At 39.9% G+C, this 27,727-nt stretch overlaps 1 protein-coding gene across 13 annotated transcripts in view; it reads left to right on the plus strand.

Annotated features, from left to right (window-relative positions):
- Window positions 1-27,727, plus strand: part of Apbb2 (amyloid beta precursor protein binding family B member 2) — a 332,249-nt gene that overhangs the window by 134,698 nt on the left and 169,824 nt on the right. For all 13 annotated transcript variants that reach the window (XM_047566062.1, XM_047566068.1, XM_047566056.1 and 10 more), the window contains one exon: window positions 23,149-23,217. In XM_047566062.1, the coding sequence (XP_047422018.1) occupies window positions 23,199-23,217 (19 nt within the window). In that variant the 5' untranslated portion in view covers window positions 23,149-23,198. The remainder of the gene's footprint in view (window positions 1-23,148; window positions 23,218-27,727) is intronic.

The following is a 27,727-nucleotide window of genomic DNA, read 5'->3' on the forward strand; positions in this document are numbered from 1 at the left end:
CAAATTGCTATGGCAGATTCTCTAGACAACGAGACAAGCCTCCTCCTTACCTGATAGGACCAGGAGGCCAAGAATGCCAAAAGGAGATTGTAAGGGGAGCCCCATGACCATGTTGTGTCGACAGATTTCCACCTCCTATGGGGACACACTCTGCTCGCTGAGTCGGTCCAGTCTCTGCCCAAACTCTGCCAATTCATAGATTCACTCTCTGTTTTCGGTTTATTATTCTGGGTTCTTTTTGTTCTCTTTGTTTTCTCTTCCCAAGCCCAGCAAGATTAAATTTCATATGTTTTTTTTCCCCTTTATTTTCTTTTGCTTTTGATATTATATCTTTAAAAATAAATTGCCTAATCCAAGGTGTTGAAGATTTACCATGGAAATTTTGTTCTCAGAACTTTGTAGTTGTGTCCCTTACATTCAGGTGTTTGATTTATATGAGTTAATTTTTGTATACAAACTGAGGTATTGTCCAGCTTTACTATTTTGCATGTGTACATCCAGGTGTCCCAGTGCTGTCTGTTGAAAAGATTCTTTCCCCTTATAGCATCAGCTTGTTATTTTCTTTAACGAAGCCAGGTGCATTGTGATGGGGATTGTGTTTTATTTCTAGATCATTTGGGGAACTATTACCATCTTAATATTAATTCTTCCAATCGTAAACACATCTTTCCATTTATTTAGTCTAATTTCTTTTGATGATATTTTGTAGTTTACAGTGTACAAACATTGCACTTCTCTCAATAACTTTATTCCTATTTTAATTTTTTTGTGCCATTGTAAGTGATGGAATTGTTTTTTAAATTGTTTCCTTTTTAGACAGTTCATAACAGTGCATGAAAATAGAATTGATATTTTTATAACGATCTTGTGTATTAAGTTTTTCATTTCAGATAAAAATGTTTTTATCTTCCCTTCTTTCTGCCTTCCTTTACTTTCAGAATTTTACTAGTTTTTTTTTTTTTTTCAAATTCACCTGCCATCCTTTTATCCTCTTCCAATTTTACTTTTTCTGATTATGTAAATAGATCTTCAAGTGGTCTTTGGGCTGCTGTGCTATATCCAGCTCTATCTTGCCACTTCCATTGGCTGTTGTCATGGTGAGTGGCCTTCTGGTTTGGTGGTCAACTCTGACTTTATGCGGGTTGTTGGTCTTTAGAGTCCTGTGTGTATAGGTCTCTGCAAACCCAGGGCAGTTTTTCATTTGCCTCAACTGGTACCACAGGGGTATGGTTGCTTCTGGACCAGTGTTGGTAATACCTTTTGGCCTGGGGACCTGATGCTACCTGGGTGTTTTGTATCTGGGTGCCATACCTCCAAGACTGGGGAGGGGTCTTGAGATTTTGATTTCTTGTTGGCTGAGCATGCCCCTTTCCTCGCTGTGGGCATCAGAATCCTTGCTCCTGCGTTCCCTGCTATCTTGTCATCCAGTAGCCTTCTAAGCCTTCAAAGCTTTAAGGGTTTACTCACGGGGCTTTTAATTCCATTTTCCGTTCCAGCCAAATAATTTATTTCTGCTGATTTGGAATTTTCCTATTTAAACAGTTGTTAGTTATCTTTTACTCAGTTTGTCCGTGTCATTGAAACAGGCAGAGTCCTTCTCTATCATTTCAGTTCACCATATTGACTGGAAACGTTATCACCACAGACCAGCGAATGAATTTTAAGACTTTTGAGGTACCAGATTGTAATCCCTTATTTCCACAGAACTTTAAACTTACTAAGTGTTGCTGGGCACTGTGGCACATGCCCATAATCCCAGTGGCTCAGAAGGCTGAGGCAGGAGGATCAGGAGTTCAAAGCCAATCTCAGCAAAAAGCAAGGTGCCAAGCAACTCAGTGAGACGCTGTCTCTAAATAAAATACAAAATAGAGCTGGCATCCGGATGTGGCTCAGTGGCTAAGTGCCCCTGTGTTCAATCCCCAGTACCAAAAAAAAAAAAAAAAAAAAGAGAGAGAGAGAGAGCATAGTAAGTTGTTAAGTTAGTATTAATTCAGTGAATGAGTGTTCTGCAAAACCTTCCGCTGAGATGTGATGTACCTGAGTAACTGTGGTACCTCGTTACCAGAACCCACCTTCTGTCCATGCCAGAATCATGTTAGATTCTAGTTTGCTTCCTGACACTAAGCCCAAGCTATTGGAGTCCTGTCTACTGCCCTTAATTTTAGCATTCATTAATATGGTAGTTTGTGTTCATATGTCTAGCAAGCATGGTTATATCCTAATATTAACACTAGGAAATAAAGGCTATTTCTATATGTTTATCTTTCCCAGAAGAGAGAAACTAAATTTCAACAGTTCACATTAAAATCCTTTTTTAGTAACTTCACTTTTGCTTTTTATTTTTTTATTTTTCCTCAGACTTTGCTCTGTGTGTCTGTTTTTTATTTTTTTTGGTATCAGGGACTGAGCGCAGGGATGCTTAACAATGGAGACACATCCCCAGCCCCTTTTAAATTTATTTTTTTAAATTTTGAGACAGGATCTTGCTGAATTGCTCAGGCTGGTCTTGAACTTGTGATGCTCCTGCCTCAGCCTCTGGTAGCTGGGATTCCAGGCACGCAGCACTGTGCCCAGCTGTCGGTGGTTTTCTGGGTCTGAGGGAACCTGCTTACACACTGCTCATAGATTGCTTACATTGCTCGGTACCTGCAGACCTGGTGTTTTAGAGATAACTAAACTGCGGAGGGTTCTTGAGCAGCCTTCCTCATTTGGGTGATGGGGATCAACTAGAATTGGCCCCTTCTGTATCTGAGCACAGGCTTCAACTCAGAAGAGTCTGTTGCTCTCAGAAAAGTGACTGCAGTACCTCCTGCCATCAGGGGAGCAGAGAGGAAATATCCCAGTCAGACATTGGGATCACACCCTCCTGAAGAGAAAGGAGAAAAATATGTACCTTTAGGGACAGTTTTGTAACCAAATAGGCTTATTTTTCTAGATTTCCTGGACATTTGCCCTTTATGAAACTTGAAATTGTTCTCAGGGGAAGCAAACTCTGGTGACCTGAATGAGAGCCACAAAAATCCTTCCAGAATGAGACTGACAGAGTTCTAAAAAGAACGACCTGGTTTATTTCAGTCATGAGAAAGGTCAGTTTATTGTTAGCCTCTGTAGTTTCTGGAACCTCCCATTAGGAATATATCCTAAGAAAGTGAACGTAACAAGCATGCAACATTGAATATTCAGTAGAGAATGCTTTGTTAAAATCATATCTAGACTTTTTAGTTCCTCTTTTTTGATTTTATGGAAAATACTTAAATCCATGGGATTCCATTTGTTTTCTTCCCTGAGTTCTTCCTTAGGAGCATCTGATTATGGGAGAGGTTGAGCCCTGTCTCTCGGTACAAGAAAATTCCCCGGAGAGCTTCAGTTACATGTTGCTTATTTACAACTCGATATCAGTAAACCCAGCATGGCTTGGCTGTGGCTGGAAATAAATACCTGCTACTACCCTGTCCTTGTGACTGGAGCTTGGTTGGGGTAAACAGGATTTTGAACATCAGGAGCTAGAAGCTTCTCTTTTTGAGACCTCTGTTTCTTACGTTGTAAGGGGCAGTTTAAAGAGGCCCCCCATTTTTCTGTTTGAGGAAAAGGTGGAGGTGAGACTGGAAACAGTGATTAGAGCCACTAATAGATAGGTTGATAGTACACCTGCTGAACTAATGCAGTGCTGGCTTCTCTCAAGGCCTGGAAGAGTCGCTGCACATTGCCTTGAAATGTGTACTTATTTATTTATTTATTTTCTTGTGGTAGCACTGGGGATTGAACCCAGGGGTACTCTGCTGAGCTACATCCCCAGCCCTTTCCATTTTATTTTGAGGCAGTCTCGCTAACTTGCCAGGGCTATCTTTGAACTTGAGATTTTCCAGTCTCAGCCTCCTGAGTGACTGGATTACGGGTGTGCATCACAATGTCCAGCTTTTCCTTTGGCCATTTGACTGCCAGTTTATAACTCTGTGGTGTGTGTGTGTGTGTGTGTGTGTGTGTGTGTGTACGTGCACACAAATATATACATGTGAAAACCAGAGCATATGAACTTAAAGATAAACTATTTTTTTGTTTATTATAGGCTTTGAAATTTATGAAATATTATAGATGTAGAGTAGGTATTTTGATATGAGGAGCAAAGAGCACTTTAGAAATACTATACCTGGATGATTTTCTTCTTCCCAAGATGGAGACTCAAAGTGGAAACACATTTAATTGACCACTCAGTTCCCATAATTTGTTCCATTTTTGTTTACAGAACCTTGATATATTTCAGGGCGGCATGGTAATCAGGCAGTAGGTGGTGATGGTCTGAACTCATATCCCAATTCTGAACCCTGATTTTGTAGGATTCCCTTGTAGGAATGTGGCCATGTGACCTGGTTTTGCCCAGGGAGTCCTGAGAAGGAGTCAGCAGGGTGGGGATTGGGGTTTAACGCTGGGAAAGCGTTTATTGTTTTCATAAAACCTGAGTTTTATGAGTCTATCAGTGCCTTTGTTGCTTTTCCTTTCTTTCTGCCTTGAATGCTAATAGGATAGCTGAACATATAGCAGCCATCATATCACCATGAGGTATCAAATGTGAAGGAGAGGCCAGAAGCAGAGATGCTGCTCCAACATTGTTACTATTTAGCCATCACCAGCATCTCTGAACGTACCAACTCCTTGTTTGTTGAATCTACTCTTGTAGAAGCTTTCTGAAACTTAAGACTAAACACAATGCTAAATGAAGCAGATAGGAAGATACAGTTGTTATGCGCCTTTTCCTCTGTGCTTGATAGCCTCATAGATGTCCTTAATGTTTAGAATGACCTGTGTGAGAACAGTCTCTTAAAAGAAAGTTCTCCCTTGTATTAGAAGTTGTTCACAGTTGATGAGTTGTGGACTCAGAAATGTAATTTGCAAAATAAATGAACTTGTCCATCTGAACTTGCCAGCAAGTACCGTGGCATACTTCATGGGCATATCTTCCTTATGGCCTTTTTTATGATGGTCTTAAGTCAGTTTTCTGGTGAACTACATTGTGTATATTTATGACTTCATAGGAAACAACAGCAGTATCAGGGATAATAGCATAATAGTCTCATGTCTTGAAAATGTGAAGGTCCAACAGGCTTTATTGGATCTCAGGGTAATGGTATTATTAAATTTTCTGCCTCTTTTTCAAATTTCTTGTGGCCAAGTTCCAAGCAGGTAACTTTAAGAAATTTGGGAACTAGTTCTGTACACTTGTGGTTAAAGAATTAGCCTGTAATTTTCAATGGCTGAATTCAGAAGTAGAAGGAAATAAATGTGAATTTTGTTTTTGTTGCTGACTTGGACCTTGGATATAACATGCAATGGGTTGTTTTCCATGTGGAAGGCACACATGGCTCTGTGACATGCATCTTAGTGATAACATAAGAAATCAAAATTAGCTTTTAGTTCATTAGGAAAAAAGAACTATAATCCATAGGAGTGTCAATTTATAAAGAAAAGGGACTTTTGGCACCATCTAGTAAAAGCCTGTTTTTATTTGTAGCCTCAGAACTTGAGACCTAGAATGGTTTCGTTCATTTTAAAAAATTAAAATGTGTGGTTACCCTCTGCACCCTCTTTCTCTTTCATAAGACTGTTCCAAAGAAACGAGAAGCACTGTGTACCCTAAGGACCCTCACAAGAGGCTTTTGAAGCCATTCGTTCTGCCTGCCTCTTGAGGCAGACCAGAAAGCAGACCTTGGACAGGTGTGGACAGACCACAGAAACACCAGGTGCATGAGCGTCCTCAGTGCTTACGCCGGATTCACGATATGGATGCCCTGTGTGGCGTCTGCTTTCAAGCTTATCCTCAGAGCTGGTGAGGGTTGGACCTGCACTGTCAGGAGACGCCTTCCAAAGCAGAGCAAGTGGGTTCTGTAGAGTTAGGAGCCTGGTCTGGGGCCCCCTTTGGAATCAGTGTAGAAGAAGAGCTGTCTCTTGGGGCTAGTTTGGCAAGTTTGATTCAACACAAAGGTGTTAGGAGCCCAGCAGTGGAGTAGAATCTGCTTTTTTCCTCCCTTCCCTTCTCTTCCCTTCTTTCCTCTTCAGTTGGGAGCTCTTTTTTGGCAGGGAGGGAATACTAGGAAGTGAACCCAGGGGTGCTTAACCACTGAGCCACATCCTGAGCCCTTTTTAGTATTTTATTTAGAGACAGGGTCTCACTGAGTTGCTTAGGGTCCCACTAAGTTGCTGGGACTGGCTTTGAACTCATGATCTTCCTGCCTCAGCCTCCCGAGCCTCTGGGATTACAGGCCACCCTTGGCTTAGTTGGAATCTGTTAATGGATGATGTTGGTGACTCACAGAGAGCACTTGGAGTTGCCTGCTGCCCTTCGGAGTGCTTTGCCCCCATCACCTGTCTAACCCCCATGGCACGCTTTTGGTATAGATACCCTTTTTCTTTTTCACAGTTGAGGAAGCTGAGGTTGGGTGACTCACCCAGGGGGCTGCTCATAGGAAGTGTAGACAGGGACTTCAAACCCAGGTACCCAGAACCTGGATGTTTGTGGTCTGGCGTGTGTGCCAGGTGGTAGATGCCCTAAGAAGGAGAGTCTGCAGGAGTGTGCAGGTAGTGCAGGGCCAGGGCGGGCTGGTGGTCACAGATGCTTTGTGGGTCTCCGGGGAGTTAACAAAACTGCTCTGGATCTAGCCAGCAGTGGAAATGAAGGGAGGAGAATTCAGAGTTGGTGCCTTTGGCAGATGCATCGATGGCTCCAGGTCCTCAGTTGGTGCATTGGTCATGGGACTCTGGAGGGACTGGATCAGAGAGTTCTGGGGTATTGCTTAACTGTCCCCTAGCTGACTTTAGGTATCGAAGAAGGAGATTTGGTGAGAGGTAAGGATTTATTTTTACAGAAGTCATTTACTCACTCTGTGATTAATTAGCATAGTGGTTCTTAACTTTGGAATCTGGGGAAGACTGTCTAGAAAGAAGATGCCCGTGGGTGTGTCCTAAGAGGCCTCTGTGAGTTGACGGACAGGGCGCCTTGTCTTAGCTTGCTGCTGCTTGTACCCAGCTGGGACTGCAGCACCCATGGCTCTAAAGACAGCTTGTCCTCTTCCTAGCTGCAGGCTCAGTGGGAGTGAGAGCAGGAGGGTGGGTTTGTGTTTTAGGGGCCACCATTATTTCAGCTTCCTCGGTTGCCATTCGTGACTTCAGCTCCAGCTTTGATGAGGAGAGTCGGTGGAGGCAGCATCCTGTGCTGACAGAAGTGCCCTGTTCCTCTGGGGCCCCTGAGTCAAGGCTGAGAGTGTGCCTTCCCTCAGCTGCCTTCCTGAGACCCGTGGCCCTGGCCAGGTCTGTCTTCTCTCAGGTCTCCAAACACAGGCCCAGCTGAAGGCCAAGAGGGAACCCAGGTGGCTCTTGGCTGAGCAGCTGATGCCCTTGTGGAAAACACCCTGAAGGAGATGTGAGGACACAGTTTGCAATCTGGGCCGAGGTTTTATTACCACGTCTATATGGGGGGCGTTTTCTTCTCTTTCCTTCACCTTCTCTCTGTACCTTCCTTCTTTCCCTCTCTCTCCTTTCATTCCTCCTCCCTCTCCCTAGCCCTCATTGTTCCCTTCTCTCCTCTCCTCTCCTCTCTTCTGCTCTCCCTTCTCGTACCAGAAGAGTCATTTATTATGCGGGGCTGGTAAATGTGACTGTACCTGTTTTGCCCTCGTCATAGTTTTCAATCCCGATGTCTCAGGAGGAGGTCATGTTGCTGAGCCACGTAGCCCTGGTTAGGAGTGGAGTTCACACTCTGTGCCCTGTTCTGCATGAGGCTGCATGGGGAGGACTAGGGAACCTGAGGCCTGTCCTCCAATCCCTGAGAATCACAGGGAAAGTATCACAGGTTTGAATCCTCCTTCCTTCACGTCAGAAAGCCCACGTGCTTCGGTCTCTCATTTGCAAAATGGGAGTGGTGATATTTACTTCAAAAGGGGCATTTTGACAGATAAGCTGTGTCTGAAAGAACACTAAGCACTACTCTTGTCTCATTCTCTAATTTAAAATTTCTGGATCACACCTTGGAATAAACTCAGAAATACTAGGAGGAAGGGGAACTCTTAGTGTTTAATTGCTTTTTATATGTTTATTCCATTTCTGCATACTAACCTAGTGAAGTAAATAATATTTTTTTGAGATGAGAGCCAAAGTTCAGAAAGGTTTAAAACAGAATAGCTTCACCACCTGCTGGGTATGTGGCCTCAGGTGTTATTTAAGGACTTACCACTGTTACCTCATCTCTAAAATGGGATAATTATAGTTCCCTCATCACAGGGTGGTTTTGAGGATCAAAATGATTAATATGTAAAAAGTCTTAACACGATGCCTAGTACATAGTCAACGTGATTTATGAATGGGAAATTATTATCATTAAGAAAACTTCCAGATATCTCCTAAGCCCCTGTAAGTGGAGTCAGGATTGACTTTTAAGTTTAATGTGTTAAAAGGGGGTTTCATTGTAATTTTTGAAGCACAGAATGGGTTTAGTTTTCATGGAGAGAGATTGGGGAAGTGATGTTGGAAACACCAGGAAAATTCTAAAGGATTTCAGAAATGTGGGACAACCAGGAGGCAGACAGAAGCACAGCTCCGTGTGACTGTGACCCGGCCGAGGACAAGCCCTTTCCTAATTCCTGGCCATGAATCTCACCTTCTCCCAGAACCAGGTGGAGATAGATGAGCTATGCAGATGGGGGTCTTTGGAGCCTCCAGTTCTCCAGCTCCATCTGCCTTTCTGCTTCCTGGAAGAGGCAGTGGGAATGTTAAACAAAGAATCCTGGAGCCTTTGTGCAATTTTTCTGCCTGATGTCATGCAAGTTCCTTTACCTCACTGCAGTTCAGTGTCCTGTGTGACACGAGGAAATCCCGGTCCCCACAGGATTTGTGAGGAAATTGAAAGAGATGGTGTAGACTGTCTTGGTTTAGTCCAGAGGAGCCCTCAGTAAATGTTGGTCTCTTAATATTAACTGGTCCCTAAACCATTGGGCTTTGATTACAAACTCAGGCCAAGTGTGTGAGTCCAAAGTGGCGATGCTTGGGGCCTTGCCCCCTCAGGATGACTTTTAGCCAGGACCATAACAGACCCCCTGGCTCACATCACTGTCTCAGTCAAGAATCTGGCATGGGTGTCTTGAGTTGCCTTTGCTTGTACTTCTGTCAGCCTCTCTCCTCTCTTACAAAGTGCCTTAGAGCTTGGAGGAGAACAGATGTGGATATCAATTCTTCTTTGTGGGTCTAAAACTCCCAGACCCTCACTCCTCTCCCCTAATTTTTAATTCATAGCAGTTCTGCACAGGGAGACTTTTATAGCTAGCAGTGGAACCATTTAAACAAAATTACTTTTTAGACTAACAGTTTTGCACTGATGGTTTCTGTTGTACTGAGATTTTTCTTATTATCTTATTTGTTTTCACTACCAAGACAGAATAGGGGAGCAAATAATGGAATTTTCTAAGAAAAATTGATAGGCGGGCTAGGGAGATAGCTCAGTCGGTAGAGTTGCTTGCCTTGCAAGCACAAAGCCCTGGGTTTGATCCCCAGCACCGCAAAAAAAAAAAAGAAAAAAAGAAAAATTGATAGGTGACAAAAGTGAAGCTAGTTCCCCAAATCTCAAAATCAAGAAGGCAGCTAACTCTCAGGACTGGGGTGCGCCTCTGTGGTGGAGCACAGGCTTAAACATGCCAGCGGCCTAGGGCTCAGTCCCGAGTCCCCCTAAAAAGGCGCCACCTCTCCTGTGTCCTGACTTCCCACGCCAGTGTTCTTGCAGCAGGCGGAGGAACCCTCAGCTTCCATCCCCAGGTATTAACAGGTCCTCCAGAGTGCTCCAGGTTCTCTGGGGGCCATGCCTCAGAATGGCTTCCCTCTCTGCTGTCAGCCTTCCTAAGTGACCTGCCAGCCCCAAGGGAAACTTGAAATCCTTTCTTTGAAAACTCGTGCATTCTACTTCAGAGGAAATAATTTTCCTTGGCCAATTTAGTAAGATTCTTTTTCTTTAGTTTCCTTTAATTATCTCGTTTTAAAAAAAAGAGAGAGAGAGAGAGCTGGAGAAGACCATCTGCTTTATGAGACAGTTCATGTCTTATGTTTTCTCTAATAGCTATATGAAAGCCCAGTTAAGCCAATTAAGGCTTCATCTTGTTCTTGTTTGGGATCCTTCTGTTTGGCACTTTTGAGTCACTGCCACCGACGTTTCTCAGTGGTATATTTGGGATGTCTTGGAGTGTAGATTTTATGAAGAGATGTTTTCTTTGTTCCATGAATTGTCACAGGCTCTGTGAGCCACTTTCCATATCATGCCAAACTGTCACTACGGGGTTCTTTGCTTTTTTAATTCCTTCCTCTCACCACAAGAAGTCCTATTAGCATGTTTTCTGAGGTTTAGAGTAAAATCTGGCAAATACAGCATGAAAGGCAGATGGGTGGTTGCTGTCTTCCTTTCCCCAAACTCTGGACTTAGTATTCCTTAGGAGAGCTCAGCTTTATCACCTCCTTTTACCTCAGAGCTTCCATACACAGAGGATGGGAGGAGGGGAGGAAAATAAGGAGGGACTGTTTTTTTAAAGCTGTATGGTATATGCATACCGAGCTTCACGTATGAACTTAATTTTTTCAAAACTGAAGATAATGGTTTTGCTCTAAAGTAAAAATGTTCTTACATCATTATAAAAAATTTAGGCAAATCAGCAACATAAGATTAGAAGGCATTTTTCTAAATCCTATCATCCAAAGATTATCACTATTAACATCTTGGTGCATTTTTCTATTCATTATTTTAGCAACTATTTATTGAATATCTGCCATGTGCCAGGTGCCAGGAATATATTCACGAACAAAACAGACAGAGAATCCTTGCTCTCGTGGAGAGAGGGACGTCAGAGAGGTTACAGATTGCATTCGTGAAAATAAAGAATACTAACAAGTTTACTTATAATCCAGACAAACTTATTTTAAAAAAATACAGACTAAGAAATAGGAATAGTATCCCTACGGATAAGGATAACATGCCAAAAAAGACATGCTCACCCACAAAAATAAAGATTAAAATTGGAATGTTCTATTTCAAAAGAAGGTACAAGGTAACTACATAATTATGCAAGACATGAAAGAACAGCATAAACCTGAATTTGGAAAACTCAGACAAGTTGACAGAATTTAAGAGAGAATTAGAAAAGTTAAAAATTCATTTTAGGAATAAACTTGAAAGTAGGAGGAACACAAAATCAGTTAAGTACCACAAATATTGCCTGAAGAGACATAGAGATTGTAAAAAGGAAATAAAGAAGAAAGAAATAGGATTTGGGGCTGAGCACAGTGACATATGCTGGTAATTCCAGCAACTCAGGAGCTCAGACAGGAGGATCACAATGTTGAGTCCAGTCTCAGAAATTTAGCAAGACCCTCTCTCAACATAAAAATTAAAAAGGACCAAGGATGTGGTTCAGTGGCAGGCCACCCCAGATTCAATCCCTAGTACCATAAAAAAATAAATAAATATTGGGGGCCTGGGGTCATAGCTCTGTGGTAAAGCACTTGCCCAGCTTGTGTAAGGCTCTGGGTTTGATCCTCAGCACCACTAAAAATAAATATATACAACAAAGTATTGTGTTCATCTACAACTACAAATATGTTTAGGTATAAAATTAAAATTGAAAAAAGTAAACTGAAAACAAAAAATAAAAAATTGAAAAAATAAAGAGGTAACAAATATTGAAGGCAGATCCAACATGCAGGTAACAGAAGAAAACCACAGTGGGGAGTGGTACAAATACTCCATTTCAAGAAAACTTTCCTGAAAAAAAAATTTCGAAAACTACATTTTGAAAAAGCAAAACATATATTTTAGAATATCAATTTAGAACAACTCAGCCAAAGATGTTCTAGTAAAACTGTTGGATTAAAAAAGGAAGAAGAAAGTCCTTTGGGCATCTACACAAAAAGAAAAACAGTGACAGAGAATTAAATTGTCCATATGACTTTTTGCCAAAAAAATCTTTATACCAGAAGGGAAAGGGATGCATATTTAAGGTGCTCCAAGGAAAGAAAATATGAGCCAATATTTCTTATATCTAGCAAAATTGACCTTTGGGCATAAGTAACACAAACTTAGGGACATGCAAGAAGTCAGGAGAGGAAATACTGTTCCTGTGAGCTCTTCCTAAGGAATTTCCCAGAGAGTGAGCTTCAGACAACAAAAACAGATGGGGAGATCTAAGATGAGACTGGTACGTTGCCATACAATAGGTAGCAAGAAAAGCTTCAGAGACTATGGGACCATGTCAAAAGACCCAGCAGCCAACCTAAATGGACTGGTACTGGCCAAAAAATAAGAATTGCAAATGTGTTTCAATCTATGAAGAAATGATGGTATGAAAAAGAAAGTATTGCTTACCTTCTGATTGAGCATCTTGAAAATGGGAAAGAATCCGAGTATTTATCCTGCTTTTCTTAGGTGAAGGGAATCACTAGATAACCAAGAAATAGTTGGAGGAAGCATCTCCTAAAACATTCCCACTCAGTAAGTGAAGATGGAGTGGGAAAATTGTGCAACCCTGTGGGTTTAATGGATCTAGACTGGGAGTGGCCTGGGCCACTAACATGAGAGACACATGAGAGCCAGATGTTGTGTGCCTTCTGACAAAGCATCCATCGAACCACCTGGGGAAGCGCACCTCAGCCCCTCCTAGCCTCTGAATCCAGCTGCCACTGGGTGGGAAATTCAGAGGTTGGAGGAAGGTTTTAGACGTCTAACGCACCAGCAAAGACCACGCTGTGGAAGTTCCACGGCTCAGACGGCCCCGAGTCTTTAATGAGTCAGTTGTCAAGAAAAGGAAAGGACAGAGTGGGGTGTAGATTAAATGTATCCTAAAAGGTTTGTCAAATTTTAGAAAATAGGCATCACTTAACTATACTGCGTAGGGTTATATTCTTGGGTAAGAAAATCATAAGGAAAAAGAAGCACTTGCCATAAATTCAAGAGTTTGCTTTTGGAGGTGGGAAAGCAGAACCTGAGGATCTTCTAGTGTAGATACTGAACTCTATTTTTTGATCTGGGTAGTAATTAGAAGAGTAATGTCTTTATAGTAATAGGTGGTTTTGTGTTGTCTTCTGAATATGTGCTTTATTTTATTGTAAAAATATTTTAACAGTTTTTTATGAAAGAATGGCATTGCACATACTGCCTTTCTAACTTCCTGTGACATTTTTGGACCAGGGATTGAATCCAGGGGCACTTAACCACTGAGCCACATCCCCAGCCCTTTATTGTATCTTATTTAGAGACAGGGTCTCACTGGGTTGTTTAGGACCTCTCTAAGTTGCTGAGGCTGGCTTTGAACTCTCCATCATCCTGCTTCAGCCTCTTGAGACGCTGGGATTATTGTGATAATTTTTAAGCAAAGAAATTGAAAGCATTGTGTGTAGAGTGCCTATGTCTTCATTATACTATTTTATAGCTAGATTTTTTTTATTCTGTAATGTTTAGTAAAGATCCTTTCTGCATAATTACAGACAGAAGTATCCCCAGTTTTGAGTGATGAATAGTATTATATAATACTTTATTTAATCAATTTTCTATTGATGAACATTTAACCTGTTTCTGATTCTTTTTCCTAATGGAAATAATGCTGTTTACATGTCCTTATGATGACTATCTAAAATTTGCTCCATCACAGAGTTTTCTAATGTCTGAGGATAGTGGCGTGCTGTGCACGTGCAGCTAGTGAGAGGCTGAAGGCACCTGTACTAACGAAGGCGAGGCTGTGTGATAACCTAGGGAGGGCGTGAATCTCAGAAACAGGTTGATTCCCACAGTAGGATCTTCACAAAGCATCATCCCTCTCCCGGATCAACTCAGCTTTAATCTCAACAGCTCTTCTGTAATCACATTTTGTTGTTTTAGGTATAATTCGTGTATCATTTATCTACTCTACAATAAGGACACATGACAAAATGCGTCCTAAAACCCAGTGACTTCAACAATAGCCATTAATATCTTCAGGACAACTGGGTGATTCTGCCAGGAGTCTCTGCTGAGCTTGCTCATTGTTCCTGCAGTCCTCTGCAGGAACGGTCTACAGTTGTACTCATCTTTGCAGAGTGCTTCCATGGGTTATGTTGGGCGGCATAGCCTGGTCTAAGATGACCTTGGCTGAAAGGACTCAGCCAATCTACCCACGCCTCCAGCATCCTTCCTACAGGCCAGCCTTGGTGTGTCTCATGACAGTAGCACAGATTATGTCTTCTTTAAGGATCTTGAAATGGGCAAACTATGTCATCTCATTTGCTAACATCCAGTTGACCAAAGTCAGTCACATGGCTGAGCCCAGAGCCAGTGGAAAGGGACTACAGAATTACAGAGCAGAGGGTGGGGATATAGAGGCTGTCAGTTGGCTCCATTAATGCAGTGAGTCCCTCACAGCTATCCAGTAGCATATTTTAAATTGGCACTTCTTGTGAAGCATTGCTGTTATTTCTAAACTGCAGATGTAATGCCTTAGACATATAACTATATGTCTAAGTATAAGTATACATCAATATACTTACTTAGACATAAGTATATTGTGGGGAAGCATAATGTCTTTTGTTTCATTTAAAATTTTTCTGATTCATAGTTATAAAAGTAACTCATAAATGGAAACATCTACATTTAATGATCTGTCTTGAAAATATTTCTTTTCTGGTTGTTGGTGTTTTCCCCCAGGAAACATTTTAGAAAACAGACTTCTCCCTGTCTGTGCATATTTCTTTGTTTGATGGTGCTCTCAGAATTAGTTGTTTGGAAATCTGGCTTGGAGAACATTAAATGGAGTAGGATAAAGAACCAAAATCACAAATTCTTAAGTTCTTTTGTGTTCTGCTTAAGCCATAGAAATTAGAGAAAGAGTTGGTTCCTGTACCTTGGTTACTGTAACTTTTTTTTTCTCTTTTTAAAATTACATATATGGTCAGTTTAGGATCTCCCAGAGCAATGATTCTTAACTGAAATACAGAGTCCCAGGTATGTGGATGCAACTACTAAAAGTTTATGTTCCCTAAATTTAAAAAAATTTAAGTTTTTTTTCTCCATGGGGCACAATATTACATATAAATTTCATATGTACACTTCTACTGTCTTTTATGTGGAAGTAAAAAATGTTGGAATAAAATTTGCATGTGTACGTGTACTACTAAATTCTCTATTATATGTCCATTACAAAATTGTATACATTCTGTTTGTTTCATTGTTGTATTGTACTAAACTGGCAATTTAAAGGATTTTTCAAAATAAATTTGCCTTTTCTTGAGTTTTACTTCATTTTCTTTCTTTAGAATCTTCCTCCAGATGAGTTAAAATTTCACATACTTTTTCTCAATTGTACTCTATTTGCTTTCTGGACTATAAGGAAAGAGCAGATTCAGGTTTTACTTGCCAGCTATTGTTTTTAATTTACTATTGTCAAGATTGTGGACAGAAAGTCCAAAGAACCCTAATAATGTGGCAAAATTGTCTTACAGCATTAATTCATTCAGGTCAAGTCAGCTTCAAGCAAAGGAGTCCTGGTGAACACGGCATCGGGGTCATGAGCCTGGTCTTGGAGGTAAACAGTTGTGGGTCCTGTACCAGCTCTGTCACTGCCTCCTGTATGACCTTGGACATGTTATCTAAACCTCTGTGCCTGTTCGTCATTCTATACAATTGACATCATTATAATGCCTCGTTCATAGGGTTGTTGGACATGCTCAGGGAGATGAGCCTTATAAACTACCTACCTGGCTCAGTGCCTGTCACATCATAAATAGTGTATGGTGCTGGGACTGGAAGGAAACCTGGTCATCTGCGATAGCTGCTGCATTTTGCAGATCTTGAAACAGAGATGAAGTTCTTCATGGGAAAATCTTTAAAACCCTAAAGTAAGATTGAATTAGTATGTAGTTATAGATAAGTCTAATCCTGGTGTGCAGTGCCTACTTTAAAAATATTTATCAGTTAATACGCCCTACAGATTTTCAAGAAAAAATGTATACCAGCAGCATTTGGGCACTCTGCTTGTCAGGTTACAGTGATGGTTTCAATAATGGCAAAAGCACCATTTCCATAGTTGAAGTTCTTAGCTCCATTCATGGACTCAGGCTACTTGTGAATATTTTCACAAGAAATCAGGATAGGACAGGGAAAGAAGATGGGAGATATGAGTCACCAAAGTTTACTGGGTACTTAGTGGGGGTGTACAAAGATCTCCAAGGCACTAGAGCTTACAACCTAGTTCAGAAAACAAATCATATGTGTAAGAAAATATTAACAGTAATAGCAGTTATCATTTATGAATGTTGAGAATATCCTCAGAACTAAGCAAAGTAAGTGGTCAACATTTGGTACCTTGTTTAATCCTTATAGTAACTGTCAGATTGGTGGTAGCCATAATTTGACATTGACCAAGACAAGAGAAAAAGCTTGCAAACTAAGTAGTGGTTCAGTCATATAGACTTTAAATGTCCAATGAGTTAAGAAGAGGAATAGAATCTGGGCAAAGGTCTAAATTTGCAAAGTAGGGAATTTAGGAATAGAATAGCTAGAACTCCTTAAGAGTATAGAAGGGAACTCACTACATCAGTTTTGGGGGTAGAGAACCAGAATGATAAATACCTTGCAGCATCCAGGACTGCCCTGTCTAACAAAAAATGTCTTAAGTTCTAGGCAACCTGCTAAATATTCATGTAGGTAAACTACATGTTTATAATTATCCCAAAAGTTCTACACGTAAAGTGTGTTTGGTTTTTTTGGTGGGGGTGTTCCGGGGATTGAACTAGGGGCACTTAACCTCTGAGCCGCATCCCCAGCCCTATTTGTATTTTATTTAGAGACAGGATCTCACTGAGTTGCTTAGCGCCTCACTATTTCTGAGGCTGGCTTTAGACTCGCGATTCTCATGCCTCAGCCTCCCGAGCCACTGGGATCACAGGCATGTTCCACTGCACCCAGCTTATGGTTTTAATAGACGCTTGAATCTAGAAGTGAAAACTTCTTCTAATCAAAAGATAATTATGTTTAATGTCTTTGGTATTTCCTAAGAGTTGTTCAGTATTTTGAAGTTAATGTTAATGACAACAGTGTATATCATGATATCTGAGTTGTCCATACAACACACAACTTTTGTCTGTCTGCATATAGCTGTTACACTCACAGTGATTCTGTACATATGCAAATGTCTGATGACTATTCATCATGATTCCTAGTATACCATGCCTGAGAATCTATTTATTGAAATGTATCCCTTCTGGAAGTTTTGTGTGTAGATAAGTTACATATCTATGAATTTTACTTCAAGAGAATAAAGGGTTGTTATAAGTGTGTTAGTCAGCTTTTCATCTCTGTGACCAAATATCTGACCAGAATAACTTAAAGGAGGAAAGTTTATTTGGTTTCACGGTTTCAGAAGTTCTGTCCATGGTAAATTGACTCTATCACTCTGGACTACAGGTAAGGCAGAATATCATGGTGGAAGGGTGTGTCGGAGAAAAATCTGCTCTGTTCTTGCTAACCAGGAAACAGAAAGAGCAAAGAGCCAGGGGCAAAATATTTAATGTCCAAGGCATGCACCTAGTGACCTCATTTCTCCAGCCCTGCCCCACCTGCCTACAATTACCACCCAGTAATCCATTCAGATTATTAATCCATCAAATGAATTAATCCATGGATTAGATCACTGCTCTCTAACCAGTTCACCTCCCGCATTAATACAGGAACTTTGGGGGGATACCTCATATCCTAGCCATAACAAAAAAATATTTATCATAGTAAGGAAGTATTGAGTTTGATAGGGTTACACAGCATTAGAGTTTCCAGAAAAATAGCTACTTGAAGGTAACTAAGGATTTGAGTAAAGGAGAGGTTGTAGAAGAACTTAATTCTGGAGATTCTTGGATAAGGGAGGGATTGTGAACAGAGAAGTTATTTATCTGACATTGTGGATAGGAGAGGAATTATGGAACCACATGCAGTACTTAATGTCTGTATTAGTCAGCTTTATGTTATTACAATGAATATCTGAGGCAGCTACATTATAAATAGAGAAGGGTAGTTTAGCTCAGAGTGGTGGAGGTTTAAGGGCATGGCACCTCTATCAGCTCAGTTGCAGTGAAGTTTGTCACTGCTGCAGTTTGGATTGGGGTGTTCCCCCAAAGGTCAGGTATGCAAGGTTTAGTCCCCAATCTATGCCGCTGCTGGAAGGTAGTATAAGTTTTAAGAGGTGAGGCCTACTGGGAGTTTTAAGTCACTAGGGATGTATCCTCAGAGGGAATTGTGGGACCCTGTGTTCTCTTTTCTCCTTTTTCCCATCCCGGCTATGAGGTGAGCAGCTTTGTTACACAGTGTGTTCCTGCCATGACATGCCACCTCACCACAAGCCCAAAAGCAACAGTGCTAACTGACCATGAACTGAAACTTTCAAAACTGTAAACCACAATAAACTTTTCCTCTCTATAAGTTAATTATCCCAGGTATTTTGTTATAGAAAAAAAGAAAAAAAAGTTGACTAACAGTCACATCATGGTGGGTAATGACGGGGAACGATGATGTGAATGTGTGGGAGCAGGCCAGGGGTTATGTCTCAGACCAGCAGGAGAGCCACCTGGGAATGCCCAAACTCAGGCTCTGTAACAGCTCTTTTGCCAGAACTACCAAGGGGTTGAGGGACAACTATCTCACACCCTCAACCCCTCCATGACCTCAAGGCCTCGCATAAGGCCCCAACTCCCAAAGGGCCCACCACCTTCCAACAGCACTGCCCTGGGGACCAGGCCTTTCATCATGGTAGACCCTTGGGGGACACAAATCACAACAAACCATAACAATGTCTGAAGAGAGAGCAGGCAGGACAGAGAGGGTGGTCAATTGAGAAGGAAGAATTTGCCTGAGTTCTTTGGCTGTATTTGGGGAAGACGGGCAAAGCAGAATTCTTTGTCTGATTTTTATTCTGTTTGAAATCATTTGCAAGTGCCTGGCATCTTACACTGAACCAAAATAGAAGTGGGTGTTTTATTTATTTATTCTCTCATTTATTTGTTTAATTGTGCTTTCGTGAATTCTGGTTGTGGGCGCTCTCAGGCCCTGTGGAATGTTTATTATGCCCTAATAGCATTACCCCAAGGCCTGTCAGCATAATGGATTTTCATTAATGGGGCGCAGGCAAACACTGCTGGAAGGAAGGGAAGCACTGTAGACTATTTCATTTAGGTCATTTTATGCTTCACCTTAAAGTCACAACTGTGTTCCTGATGCAGAACGTGTAGTGGCCTGCCATTCGTCCCCAGCACCTTTGACCTCAGAATGTGATTTTTGTGGAAAGAAGGGCACTTGCTCTGAATGCTGCTGGCAAAATCTCCAGCATTACAGCTGAGATAACATTTCGGCTAGTCTTTACTTTTACAGATAGAAGGTAGATAATCATTTGATTAAGATAGATAATAATTTAATTTAATGTAAAGTTTTGGACTCTGTCTACATTCTCTGGATCAGTGCTTCTCCAATAGAAATAAAAGTCAAGGCACATATGTAAATTGAAATTTCTAGTACCACATGAAAACAAAAATTTAAAAAGTTGAATTTAATTTAAACATGTTTAACTCATTACATCCAAACTATTATCATTTCAACATTAATTCAGTATTTAAAATATTATTGAGACATTTTACATTTTTTTCTGTGCAAAATCTTCAAAATCAACTTATCTTTTACACTCATAGCACTGAAATCAGATGCAAAATATTCATTGTATTCATCAGAAATACTTGGCCTGTATTTAGATTCTAAGAAATTCGGAGTTGAAAAGTTAGGCTCACCTGTGCTAGAAGTTCCAAGGTAACTTAAACATTTTCCAGTGAGTCAGCTAATGTTTATGAATTTGTAATTAAATTAATTATAGTTAATATAGTTGAAAATTCAATTCCTCAGTTGTACTGGTTACCTTTTTACTGTTTGAAAGCTCTGTGGTGCTACTAGTAGCTACCATATGGAGCAGCACAGCTGTAGATTATTCTTTTTTTTTTTTTTAATGTTTTTTAGTTGTCAGTGGATTTTTATTTTATTTATTTATATGCAGCGCTGAGAATCAAACCCAGTGCCTCACACGTTAGGCAAGCAAGCACTCTGCCACTGATCCACAACCCCAGCCCCTGTAGATGATTCTTAAAACTGTACATTTGCATAGTGTTTTCCCATTTCCTAAGTGCCACTTTTGTTCTTTCTCAAGTTGTTATTTGTGTACAGTTAGTCCATGCCAACAAGTCCCTGTCAGAAACTGTTTTACCAGATTAGGTTCATTTATCAAGGAAAAGTAGCTTGGATATTTGTACTCCATCCCCAGGACCAGGAAATGCCTTCTTGCGCATGGTAGGTATTTAAGAAATATTTTTCCTTCCTAAATCCTACTTAGTCCTCAAATCGCATCTTAAATTTCATTGTCTCAGGGGAGCCTTTCCAGACTGCAGCCTGGCACCTGTCTTTTGTTAACAACCGAGTTATTTTCTCCCAGAACATACATATTTACGTGTTGATCTGAGTTAATTTTGTGATTAATATCCATCTCCCCCAATGGACCACATTTTACACTGGAGAGAGAACTAGTTTTTGTTGACTAAACTGTCTTGCACCCCTGCTTCTAGCATAATGCATGGTGTGTGGTAAGCATGGAATGGTTGATAATTACCGATAATTACTAAAGGTGGAGTTTGGTTCAGGTCAGGGAAACAGGACTATTTTAAGGATTATATACAGTAAAAGATGTGCATGTGCTTAGCTTTCCTTCAAGCCTTCCCGAAGTATGCACGTCAGTGTGCCTTTTCTTTTCTCTCTACTTTATTGGTGTTTATTTCTTGAACTATTTATCATCTCACTGTTTCTGCTTTATAATTTAAGGTGCCTTAAAGACCTCCCCCCCAAAAAAAAAAAAAACACCCAAAGGAAAACTGAATTGTGAAATACTTTAAAAAAATTTTTTTTAAATTGTCAATAGATATTTATTTTATTTTTTTATATGCGGTGCTGAGGATGGAACACATGCCAGGCAAGTGCTCTACCACTGAGCCACAACCCCAGACCAAATTGTGAAATACTTTTAAGGAGCTAAGAAAGGCATGGGGTGAAGACAAATGTGTCCGGAGGGAGGCAACCTCTTGGTATTTCAGAACAGTTTAAAATAAACCCACCCCTTTAATTATACCAGAGTAATGAGCCTTACCCACAGTATGTGAAAATATAATTAAAAATGTATTGTGGACCAGCAGACCAAGTTGTCAGGTCATTATCTGAATCATAAAGTTGGAAGTAATGCTCATTAAAGGTTACTAGTTTGGAAAGGTTAAGTTAGAATTTAGAGACTTTGCAAATATAAAGTTTTTCCATTTGAATTATGCTTCAGAAAGCCTCTCCTTTAGCCTTTTCTTGTAACTTTTTATAAAATGGTAATACACTTATAGAAATGTGCACATAGCAGCCCAGCTTGATGAATTTTTCCCATTCAGTCAAGAAAACAGTTCATGGCCATGACCAGGATCCCTGAAACTGCTCTCCTGTGTCTTCCTCTTCCGCCACCCCCACTACCATCCCGACACACTGTTTTTTCCTGTTTTTGTACTTTATATAAATGAAATCATGCCATATCCTCATTTAGCCTACTATAATACATTATCTGTCTAAGTGACTTTCCTGATAGCAGACTCTTTGAAAACAAGGTCTGTTTTTAGTTTCCCTTGTTATGTATCTAATTTGGTAAACTGACAGCTTACCCCTGTTTCTAGGTCCATACTGTTCCTTTAAGAAATTTCTTCTGTAAATACAGGTGTGTAAGTGTGCACCTGTGTGTGTGTTCATTTATGTGTGCTTTTAAAATGTTTAGTCAGATTATATCATGCCATGCCCTGCATGTTAGTGACCTCTCGGTGATGTGACTTAACACCCTTTCCATATGGGTGCACACAGTTCCTCTTCATGTTGCTAATGGTGGCATTAGATAGATGTATCATAACTTAATGAGCCAGTTGTCCACTGAATGCCAGTTAGGTCATTACCAGGTATTTTGGGTTGTAGGATGATAGAATCAATGTGAGTTTATCAATGAAATGAATTCTTCGTGGTGAATTTGCTGAGCAGTAGAGTTCGACGTATTTTGAATTTGCTCAGATATTTGCAAATGGTCCTCCAAAGCATTCTGTGGTTTTTTTTTTTTTATTATTTTACACAAATGGGATACATGTTGTTTCTCTGTACATGGCGTAAAGGCATACCATTTGTGTAATCATAAATTTACATAGGGTAATGTTTGATTCATTCTGTTATTTTTTTCCCTTCCCCCCTCCCCTCCTACCCCTCTTTTCCCTCTATACAGTCCTTCCTTCCTCCATTTTTACCCCCCTCCCTAACCCTAACTCTAACCCTAACACTAACTCTTCCCACCCCCCATTATGGGTTTTTACTCCCACTGGCAAGGTTTGAGAATTCCTGTTTCCAGTGTCCTCTCCTTAGATGATGTGTTCTCAAGCTCCTTCATCTTGGCAGTCTGTAGGAGAACCAGTCAGTCATTGTATTTCGATTGCATTTCGTTTAGTTTCAAATGAGGTTAGTTACTTATGCTCCTTGGGCATTTGTGTTTCTCTTGGGACTTGTTCCTGTCCTTTGTCTTTCGCTCATTTTCCTGTAGACTTGTTCTTAGTTTTCTTAATGATTTCAGGGATTGCTTTCTATAGGAAGGAAAATTGTTCTTTTATGTCATCTGTGATGGTAATTTGTTTCTCATTTTTACCATGTTTATAGCAATTTTTTTTTCTAAACAGAAGGTTTTAGTTTTTATGTAACAAAGTATGTTAGTTTTTTGCTTAGTCGCTTCTGAATTGTGTGTGTGTTTAGTGGGGAAAAAGCATTGGAAACTTGAGACAGACAGCTTTGGCTGGGCGTGGGGAAAATTCTCAATAAATGTTTGTGGGAAATGTGGTTTAGTAGGAATTCAAATTAGAGCAGAAGTGGTGGGATTGACTGTAAATAAACAAAAATTTGTACATAAATTGCCAAAATTTGTTTAGCATTTTTAACATCTTTTGGAAGGATTTTTAATGCTATGCTCTTTTCCTTTTATGCTTTGATATTTGGGGTTTTAATGTCTCAAATGATTCCTTTTTGTTTTTTAGATTGCACATTATAAACTATTTCCTGCACCATTGCTGACGCCCAGTGATCCATGTCAGAAGTACTTCCAGGTTAGATATATTTTCACATATTTCAATGCAGAGAAGCAGTTAAATATTATACCCTTATAAAACATATGAGATAATTATTTTAATATTAAACTCATAATTTGCTAAAATAACATGCTTCTGGTTTTCATTGTTCTTTGCTAATGGAAAAATGAATATCCAAAATAAGGTAGAAGGATAGAACTTAACCATATTTGTCTAATTGCATGGCTGCTCATGTCATCATGTAAAAATATTTTAGTTGACAACAACAAGAAATTAAAACTGAAATTGTACTGTCTAGCATTATGAATTTTACCTGTGAGCTGTTGAAATATAAACAAAGCAGTTGCTGTTAATGTTGAATCTTGGTTTGCCTCTTATTCTGTGAAGTTCGTCTAGGATAGAATTCCCCATTTAGTATTCTCCTTGAACCTAATACGGATTAATTTCAGGTCTTCAGAAAAACAAACAAAAAAACCCTTAATTTTGTTGTATGTTCCTTTCTTTGTCTCATGATAGCTGCTAGTCTACACCCAACATGATGTGAGATTTAATTCTTACCCTCATGAAAACATAATAAGGAAAAAACAATAGAAAATAGCATTTCAAATTAAACATAGTATAGGACTACATGGGGCAGATCTGTCGATTCTATTTTTCTTAAGACACATATCACTCAGCAAGTTCTCATTATTTAAATAAGTGGGCTTAACTATGGATAAATAGATATTAATATCTTTAAAGTGAAACTTATTAAATATGTTCAAGTCCTTTTCTCCTTTATATAACACTTTGCATGTTACATTTCAACAAAGAAGTAAACAATAATAAGAGTAAAATAAACACTGATTTCAGCATTAGCATATGAGTGGCGAGAAACACCCTTTTTATTAAAAAAAAAAAAGTCAATAATATGACAAACCTAAGTTTATGTGGGAAAATCAGGAACATAAAGCTGATTCTTAAAGACTGTCTCTTCATGCTGTGATGATTTGGGGAAGGGTTAGATTTTGTTTGTAAATACATATTTGAATAGGTATTTTAATTTTAGGAACTAAAGACAAATACATATGTCCTTTTAAAAAATAGATTTTTAGAGAGAAAACCTGCTATCGGGTCCCCTGTTACACTGCAACAGTCTGGTCCTGTTTCTGTTCTTCAATAAATTCTACTATTACACTAAGATAAAAAAGTAGATTTTAAATATTGAGAATAATTCTTTTTAGTAGTCCTGTAAAATCTTACATTACATTGCAAGTAATCTCAGTTTGAAACATTAAAATAGTAAGACTGGCAAATATATAAAAGGATGTTTTTTTTCCCCCTCCTATGGAGGGGAAGAATCTAATAACTTCTAGAAATTTCTTGCTGTTGCTGTACATTGTTATGATGATGTACTCATTCCTTCTGCAGGATTCAGATTGCTTTGTTCCTTGGTAGTTATATGAGATACTGAAACAGTTATCTAGCATGATTTTTAAATAACAGCTGCTACTATCATGCATCGATATAGAAGGTAACAATTTTTACAGGGAAAGCAGTATTCTTATCTCAGTGGAGTATCTTATTCTAGACTTTTCCTTTTTTTTTTTTTTTTTTGAAAATTCAAATGGCAAGTAATGAGGAAAGATTTTTCAATTCTTGGGAGCTCTGGCTACAGGCTTGCATTTGCAACTAAAAGAGCCTGTCTAAAGTGTTTTAAAAGACATATCTCCCAGAATTTATAATATTACCTGCCTGGAAAATACCTTTTGACCCTTCAGGATGCAGTTCAAGGGTCCCTTCCAAGTAGTTCTTATCCCATAACATAGTCCAGTTGTTACCCTATTTCAAGGACTTTGTTATTTAAAATTGTTTAATATTTTCTCCTTTTGGAATTGACTTGGCACCCAGCTTCTCAGTTACCCAAGGAAACACATAATGTTCCTTTATAGCTCCTTACATACTCCTTTCCCCTAAACCAGTATTCTCAAGCTTGGTCATTGACCATCTTCATCATACTTGGCCATAAAAGTCTAGAGCTCTATTAAAAAATAAATTCTTCTTCAGAAGATATTGAAACTTTCCTAAGGAGTGAAAACAGCTTCAAAATGAGCAGTGAAAATATCCTTGGAGTAAGCATATAATTTCCCAAAGGGACTACTTTCCAAGGTCTTTTTATCTGAGTACACAAATTCTGCTTTGTGTTTCCAAAGTAACAGGTCGCCACATCTGCCAGGTGTTATGATGAAATGCTAGACTTCCCCCCACCTGGAGTTTCTTTTTCTGCCTGTCCACTGGTACACTCCTAACTACGCTTCAGGCCCAGCTTAGCACTTCCTTTGGTGGGAAACCTCCCCTGGCCCACTCTCCTTATAAGACCCACGTTTCCATGAGGCCTTCTGCCTACTTCAGACGTGTGAGTTTATGTAATAACTTCCTCTTTCTCATCACCCGCTCTGGAGTTTTTTAAAATAATGTTTCATATTTTCTTTTTTAATTGACAAAAGTTATATATGTTTATTATGTAAAATTTTGTTTTGAAATGTATATACATTGTGGAATGGCTAGTCCAACACAGTGAAGATCTGATCAAGTTTCTTAAAAGTGTTTGATCCGTCTGTCTCGTGTCCTCAGTTTCACTGGGAGCTTGCATGGAGTGAGCCCTCAGGCAGTTAGGTTGAGCAGGTGTGGGGAGCCCTGAGGTGAGGAAGACCTAGCTGTTGGAAGGACCCCTTTATCTTAGGCCCTATAAATCAGCCTGTGGAGTTACTATCTTAGTCTTGGAAGCTTCCCAGGCTGTCATCCTGTGATCTTCCTGACCCAGTGGCCCACGCTCCTTCTAGTACCTTTTGCTTCTTTTGTTCACAGAGAAGTTCTTATCATTTTTGTCACATTGAAGGTTTGCTTTCATGACTAATTTCAGGAAACCAGTTTTATTTTGCCTCTCCTTCCTCAAAGGAAAAGTCTGAGTTTATTTCTTTTCCTTAATACTTTGAGGTCCAGTTCAAAAGACAGCATTTCCTCTGGGTAGTAGATTTGCTATTAACTCTTCAGTGGAAATAAAATTGTATAGTAGGAAAGCAAAAGTGAAGAAACATGAAGTCTCATTCAAGAGTGGGACAAACGTTGGGCTTCCTTGGGCCCATCTGTCAGTTCATTTTCAATTTTACAAGAGTATCATGGTAGGAGGAGGAGAGTGAGCAGACGGTTACTGAAGAGAGAAGGGTTTCCTGTCATTACTGACAGGTTTTTTTCTTTGACACAGTCTAGATGTCTTAAAAAAAAAAAAAAGAAAGAGAGAGAGAGTGAGAGAGAGAGAGAGAGAGAGAGAGAGAGAGAAAGAGGTGGGGAAGCCATGTTTAACTGCAGAATCTGGACAGGGCTGTACTAGGTTGTGAGCTGGGTTAGGGGTTGGTCTGCCTAGCAGCGTCCACACTGAGGCCTTTGTGCCTAGGTTTGAGAAAAGCTGTGTTTGCTGTGAAAGTAACTTATTTACTTGACTTACTTACTTTTCTGTTTTGGCTTCTTAGAAAATACTCCATGTATTAACTAGGGCCCTTTTAGTAGTAAAAAAGAGAAAACCCAGATCAAAGTGGCTTAAGCAAGATAGATAAATAAGTCTATTGACCTGAGAAATCCAGGGCTCTCGTGTTCAGCATGCTTTACTTTTTATTCTAACAATGCCATTAGGACTTGTTCACTTTCTGTCTCTTGGTTCTGTTTTTCTTGTTAGGTTCACACTTATGCTGTGACCCCTGGAACCTCTAGGCTTAAATCTGCTCGTTTACAAAAGAGAAACGAGAGTGCCTCTTATTCCAGCAAAGGTCTCATGACTGCCTCTACGTGGGTCACATTCTTTTCCTTGAGCCAGCCCCCAGAACTGTGGGGGATTTGCTGCTCTGGCTGTGCCCCCTGAGATAAGGGTGCATCCATCTCTGCCTGAAACACGTGGGCCAAAACCCTAGAACATAAGCTCCAACAGGAGATATTTTTACTTTGTCAATTTTTTCACTGCCATATCCTCAGCACTTAGAAATGTCTCTGGCACGTGGTAGCATACACACACACACACACACAAAAAAAAAAAAAAAAAGTTAGTCGAATGAATGAATGTGTGTAAAGGAAGGCTGATTCTCTCCCTCACAAAATCATGGAACTATTAACAAGGAGGGAATAAGGCCAGGCTCTAATAGATGTTTCTCCATTGTACATGCAGGACAGCGAGGACAGTAGTAATATTCATTTTTGTCACACTCTTAAATCTGAACCTACCTCTGGAATAGGAATTGAGCCTCTTGAGTTGATGTTGGACCTTCCAGATTCACACTCAGAACACCACGATGAATAGATTTGGAGGTGATAGCAAAGTCATTTGGGACCCAACCCCCTCACAAATCCAGGAGGAAGCCACCTCTGTACTCAGACAAGCCCTTGTGGTTACTGGCATCTTGCTTATTCATTCCTCACCAATTCTGCTTATTTTGTTCACTGTTGTGTTCATGGTCGTAAGGAGACAGCCTAGCACATTAGTAGGTGATTGATAAATATT

The sequence above is a fragment of the Sciurus carolinensis genome, chromosome 10 (genome assembly GCF_902686445.1).
Source record: "Sciurus carolinensis chromosome 10, mSciCar1.2, whole genome shotgun sequence".
Classification (NCBI taxonomy): Eukaryota; Metazoa; Chordata; class Mammalia; order Rodentia; family Sciuridae; genus Sciurus; species Sciurus carolinensis.